The 6807-nt window shown below is 44.4% G+C and overlaps 1 protein-coding gene across 1 annotated transcript; it reads right to left on the reverse strand.

Annotated features, from left to right (window-relative positions):
* Positions 1–211: 211 nt before the first annotated feature.
* Positions 212–1716, reverse strand: LOC101585789 (zinc finger protein 154). Its single transcript, XM_012513674.2, is given in 3 exon segments — positions 212–549; positions 552–1412; positions 1557–1716. Coding segments are annotated over 3 exon segments (1359 nt in total).
* Between the last annotated feature and the right edge of the window lie 5091 nt (positions 1717–6807).

The raw sequence follows: 6807 nt of genomic DNA on the forward strand, positions 1-6807 counted from the left end.
CTTTCAGAGTTGTCATGTTGTAGTAAAAAAAACACTGCATCTTTGCATATCACAGTTATAATTCCCAAGAGAATGTGGTGTTCAGTTAGAGAGGGACTTCAGCTGAATGTTTTCTCAACTCCACTACACTTATGGGGACTTTTCTAAAGTCAATTTTCCAGTGTGAAAAAGGTGAAACTTTGACTAAAAGATTTTTTATACTGGCTTTTTATCAACTATGAATTCTCAAGTGTTTAATAAGGCTGGAGTTGTGGCTAAAGGACTTCCTACATTGGGTACGTGCATAAGGCCTTTCACCAGTGTGAACTCTCCCATGTTTAATGAGGCTGGAGTTTTGAGTAAAGGATTTCCCACATTCACTGTATTTGTAAGATTGTGATCTGGTATGAGCTCTCTGGTGTTTTTGGAGAGTGGAACTGTAGGTAAATGACTTCCTATATTCGCTGTACTCATAAGGTCTTTCTCCAGTATGAACTCTCTGATACTGAAGGAGGACAGAGCTTTGTCTAAATGATTTTGCACATTCACTGCATTTAAAAGGTCTTTCTCAGTGTGAACTCTCCTGTGTTCAATGAGGCTGGAGTTTTGACTAAATGATTTCCCACATTCACTGCATTCATAAGGCCTTGATCCACAAGGAACTTTCTGGTGCTTTATGACACTGGAATGATAAACAAAGAATTTCCCACATTCGCTGCACTCATAAGGTCTTTCCCTAGTGTGAACACTCTGGTGTTGAAGAAGTGCAGAGCTTTCACTAAAGGATTTCCCACATTCACTGCACTCATAAGGCCTTTCTCCAGTGTGAATTCTCTGATGTTTAATGAGGTTGAACTTGCTGCTAAATAATTTCCCACGTTTCTCACATTCATGAGGTCACATTCCAGTGTGAACGTGCTGGTGCTGAATGAGGCTAGAGCTCTATCTGAAGGATTTCCCTCATTCACCACATTCATATGACTTTTCACCAGTGTAAACTCTCCAGTGATCACTGAGGCTGTAGCTTTTACTACAAGATTTCCCACATTGATGACATATGTAATAGCGTCCTCTTCTAGGGGCTTTCTGCTGTTCATTTTGAGTTTTTCCATTGTGACAGACAGTCTCACAATTACTTCTGCTGTTTGACTGCTTCTTAGTTCCAGGGGCCTCTTCATAGAGGAATTCTGAGCTAGGAAGGAAGTCCTTCCCCATTTTTCTATAGGCAAACTGCTCCCATGCCACATGGGATTCAGACCTGTTCACAAACAAGGACCTGGTCCCCTTGCTTCTGAAGCACTGCGGGACAAACTGCAGCTTCTCATGCTGATGAGTCTCTGCGGTGAAACACAATTGTCTTCCACGTGCCCCACATCTGTACAGCTTCTGATCAGAACGTGTTTCTTGCTGGTGATAAGTCATGTGCAGCATGTCTATCAAGACCAGGCTACACAACACACAAGGCTGAGCCTTTTGGGGAGATAGACCTTCTCTAGAAGTCCTCACTTGAGACATGCCTTTTAAACAAGCACTCTGCTCAGAAGATGCTTCTGCATCTTCCACTCCAGGCCACTAACCCAGGGAGGTGATAAGTGCCATGTTCTCTGCCAACACATCGCAGTACAGACACTTTTGCGCCTTGTTAAGGAGATGACATTCATTCCAAGAGAAGTGTACAGCCACATCTTCAATGGTCACACTTCCCCGGGCCGGGCCTCTCAGGGCGGCTGCCGCCATGGGCTTTGCAGGAGGCTGGGGCAGGGCAGGGCTGTTACGGGGCTGTGTGGGCACTGAGGACCTGGCCCCGTGAGGGGTATGACAGGTCCTCTCTGCCTTCAGGTTCAGCTCACCTTGGTAACAACACCACCCCTCACCCCCAACCACCCAGTATTTTTATTGAGATTGGGTTAAATCTGTATATCAATTTCGGAAGTATGGCCATTTTGACTATATTAGTTCTGCCTATCCAGAACAGGGAATATCTTTCCATTTTATGATTCCCTCTTTGATTTACTTTTTGAGTGTACTGTAGTTTTCATTGTAGAAGTTTTTACTTTCTTAGTTAAGTTAAATCTAATACTTTCTTCAGTGAAGCTTCCCTGGTCATCAAACCTAAAGGAACTACGATGCTACTCTGTAACATACATCTTTTAAGAGGTTTGTAAGCAATATACAGACCAATATATTGCTTAGAGACAATTTAAATATTGATATAGTTTTTCATTGATTTATTTTTTGGTTGTACCCATTAGAATGTTAATAATAAGGAAGCCTGGATAGTGTATACATAGAGCTTGCAAGAGAACCTATGATCTGGTAGGTGTTCTTCAGTCAAGTTCTGTGGGATAAATGAATAGGTGAATGAATGCTTAAAGGATATTATACCATGTTATATATGTGTCCTTCCTCCAAAATGAGTAAGTGTTTCAGTTGGCTATTGCTGTGTAAGAAATTTCCCCAAAGCTTAGCACTGTAGAGCACCAAGGCTATGGGTTAATCATGTAGTTCTACTGACCTGGACTGGGTTAAATTGATCTTAGTGTGGCCAACTCATACATTGGGTTCAGCTGTCAGGTTGGCTGGGGACTGCTTGATCTTGGAAGGCTTTATTCTTGTGTTAAGCGGTTGTTTGTCTCTCAGCTGAGAGGCAGGGTGTTGGGCCATTCATTCCTGTTGTCCAGTACTATATGCTTGTCCACGTGGTAATCATGGAGTCCACAGAAAAAGAGAAGTGTTCCAAAAACCCCTTGAGGTGAAGGCATAGACTGATGCACCATCACTTATACCATAGTCTATGGTCAAAGTGAGTCACAAGACCAGATCAAACTTAAGGAGTGGAAAAATACTTATCCAGTGAGGGGAGCAAGTGTAAAGATGTGGCCATAGGGAGGGTGGGCATGTTTGCCATGAGTCGATAGTATTAAGCATGAGAACAAATGTGGCTACTTTTCAATTGCCATATTCTCCTTTCAGGACAAAGGCAGCAAGAGCACATGTGAAGCCCAGAAGTGTCTTTCCATTAGTCCACAGGAGTAGGCTCAGCTCCAAGACCTACCTAGTATGTTCTTGACTTTACAACTGCTGCGTTTGGAGAATGGGGAGACCTGGTGCCCAGTACATCGAGTCACAGAACTACACAGGCTTGCCTATAGCCAAGGAGATCCATAGAATCCCCAGTCCCCCTTGACTCTCCCCTTCATGAAGCCAGCCCAGAATCCTACATACATGTGCATGCAGGGTAGGATGTGGTGCAGTGGTCAGGCTCCTAGGATCCCACCTAGCAGATACTAGCAAACAGCTCACTACATGCAAGTATTTGGTGAAAAACAGGGTTAAGAACTCTCTCCTCTCTCTGTCTCTATCTCTCTGTTAAATAGAACTCAAATGACTCTGTCAGAAAAGGCATCGACGCAGGCCTTAAACGAATTCCTTAAACACCAAGAAAACAACAATTCAAGACTGGGCATGGTGGCGTGTGCCTGTAATCCCAGCTCTTGGGAGGCTGTAAATAGGTGGATCACTATGAGTCTGATCTAGCAGTGAGACCCTGAACACCCTGTAGACCCTTCCCTAAAAATACAAAAAAAAAAAAAAAAAGAAAGAAAGAAAGAAAAAGAAAAAGAGAAAAAAAGAAAGAAAGAAAACAATTCAGCCTTGTCCTTGTCTTCTACACAGTATAGTACATCCACCTCCCAAGAAATTCAAGGCTAAAGTAAAAGGAGAAAGCTTTTTGATCCAATAGATAGATGACTTCTTACCTTTTCAAAATAAAATCTATAAGCTGTGCTGAGTATTTAGTAGATATTTGTGGCATGATTATCTGAAGCTTAAACTTCAGAACTTAAAAGCACTCTGGGAAGCTGAGGCAGGAGGAGAGCAAGTACAAGCAACTTAGTGGCTTAATGAAACCACGTCTCTAAAATAAAAGATTTAAAAAGGGCTGTGACTGCAGCTTATTAGGAAGACTCTGGGTTTAATTCCCACTGCAAAAAATCTATGGGACTTGAACAACTTTTCTCCAGTTCTGGCCTCCTGGCCAATTCTCTCCCCTACCCAGCTGCCCATTTAGTTTTAAGATCCTCTTTCACACTCAGATACAGGTAAATACAAGTAACCTGGACACGACTTCAGGCCGATGAGAGTGCATATAGTGACTCAGCTTGACAAATGCGCTCAGTTAAGTGTTCTTCAGAATCCCGTGAATGTTTCCTTTCCCCAACCATTTCACACAATCCTCCACCTCCCCAGCACAAAATGTTCAAATTCTCTCTAAATTTCTTGTGTAAAAGAATACTTCTAGGCCATAGCTACATGATATCTCCACTGGGAGCCTTGTTTTCTTCTATACCCTGAGAAAACTGAATCTAAAACAGATTTCAGTGACTCAGCAGTAGGACTCTGGTCTCTGCTTGTGCTGTTTCCTTGTGTACTCCACCAGCCTGGAGGACTTTCTTACAATCCTGTATGGAAGGAAAAGAGGGGAAAACAGTGATTCCATTCCTCTGCGTTGGAGACTTTCTCACCCACAGACACATTCCTGAAGGCACTGGTCAGGAGGAAGTCTCAACCGGGCCCAGTGTTGGATCCACTTGGCTGTTTAGGATGTGTACGTGCAACAGCAGAGACTTCATGCTCTCAGGCCTCTTGTGCATGACTCATGGCTCTCCACCCAAGATGCTGGGACTTCCCCAGAGCAGGAAATAGGCTGCAGGCTTGGTGAGCCTGGGAGGGAAGGGAGACATGCCTGGGATGAGCAGGGACACGGTGAGATCCACAAGGGAAGTTCTCTGGCTGTCCTCTTGAGTGCAGGTGCACACAGTATGGTCATGACAATGCGTGAGTGCCTCAGATGGTAGAGCACAGGTTAGGCATCCTGTAGGCTCATACTTCATCTTCACTAGGGCAAGGAAAGGCTGAAGACTCCCAAGGCAGCCCTCACAGTGGGGGCTAAGGGACCAATGTGGACATGATGGTGACAAACTGCTTCTCATTCCTTGGTGTGGGGGAGAACATTCTTCTTCATACATTGCTGAGCCAAGTTCTTCACAGTGTCCAGGTTACCGAGCTCTGGTCACTAGGGCAGAGACAAGGCAGCTGGACCCATCTTAGTAGGTCAGATTTCTCAGAAGGGATAGAATAGTTGGGATGCTGATGCAAGTAGGTGACTTTATTTAATTACTTTTCAAGCTTTACTGCAGAAAACAAGATAAACCCTACTCACACATGTTACTCACATTTCCACCAACTCACACATTTGCCACCTTTCCCCATTTTTCCCTTTGTTTCTACAATTTCACACCAAAAAAATATTCCCATGTGTCCTGGTTACTCTTCTCTTATTGCTGGGACAAATACCCGGCACTCAGAATGAAGGAAAGAAAGGTTTATTTATCTCACAGTTACTGGAGGTTTCAGTTCATACTCAGCTGGCTCCAAGGCAGACTGGCACATGACAGAGGGCAGCAGTTCATGGTGGCAGAAAATTGCAAAAAGCAAGAGCAGATGGGAAGAGTAGTGGCAACAATGGCTGCCGAGAGTAAGTCTGTCTCCCTTATGTTGCATCCAAGCTCCTGGCTGAGTGCAGCACTCACACCCATAATCCCATTCGCATTTATACCCATAATCCCAGCAGCACTCACACCCATAATCCCAGTGGATCATGAGTTAATCACAAGCTCTAGAAGTCTACCCTATGACTGCCTGAGGCTTTGGGGGGACAACTAGACACAAACCATAACATTAGGTCAGTCAATTTGCCTCCACTGTGACAATTTAAGGAGAGAAAAGTTTATTTTGGTTTAGGGTTTTAATCTCTTGTTGCTCAATCCCCTTGCTTTTGGGCCTGTGTATAGCCATATGTCTTGGTAGAAGAAAATACATTTATAACAGCAGAAAACAATCTCATTCAATGACCCAGAGACCCAACTTACTTCCACTACTTCCCACATTCCAAAGTTCCACCACCTGCAAACAGTGGCCCAGGCTGGGTACCAAGGCTTCCACATATGTTCCTTTAGGAATCATTTGGGCACTAAGGAATGACTTACATGGGTCACTGTTTTCTGCACTGAGCTGCTGCCCTGATGCTGACATTGATAACTCAACTTGGTGTCAGTCCCAGCACCCACCACTCTGCCTTCATCTGCACAGCCCTAGACAAACTCGGCAGGATTTGTAAAGGTGGGGCAGCCTTTCCTCCACTATGTTCAGTTAGTGGGAATTCCAGTCAGGTTGCTTGGGGTCCAGATTTGCATAGTGTTGAATGAGACAGCCCTTTGATCTTACACTTTCCATCATTTCTCTCGCTGGTACATGCACACAGGATTGCCAAGAAGGGAGCATTCTGAATCTGCCTCCTGCTTGCATCAGAACTGTGGCTGTCCTAGATCTGCAGAGCTATATTGCTGAATCTGGTTCACGTTTCAGATTCTCTCTTTGGAGGAAGAACTTCCTCAGGTGTCTTCCTTTTCTGTCCACACACATTCATGATACCTCCCCTTCTCTCTTCTCTCCCTCTCCATCAGATACATGTATATCTGAATGTACATCTTGAAGCCTGTCACTACATAGAAGTTGTGTATTCTCTGGAGATACTCAGAGGCCTCAAGCAAATCAGTTGAAGCAAATAGCAGCAATAATGGGAGTTGCTTAGCTTTATCTGTCAGCTACATTCCCAGGTCATTCCAGGGTGGTCAGGTCTGCTTGCTGGTTTGTAATCGGCTCCTTAGTGTCTGAGTCATCACCCTCATGGCGCTACCAGGCTGGCTCAGTCAGAATACTAGCACATGGCATGTCCCATGGGGAAGACCTGTGCTACCCAGGGAGGTC

The sequence above is a fragment of the Octodon degus genome, unplaced genomic scaffold (assembly GCF_000260255.1).
Source record: "Octodon degus isolate 3935 unplaced genomic scaffold, OctDeg1.0 scaffold00016, whole genome shotgun sequence".
NCBI classification, from domain to species: domain Eukaryota; kingdom Metazoa; phylum Chordata; class Mammalia; order Rodentia; family Octodontidae; genus Octodon; species Octodon degus.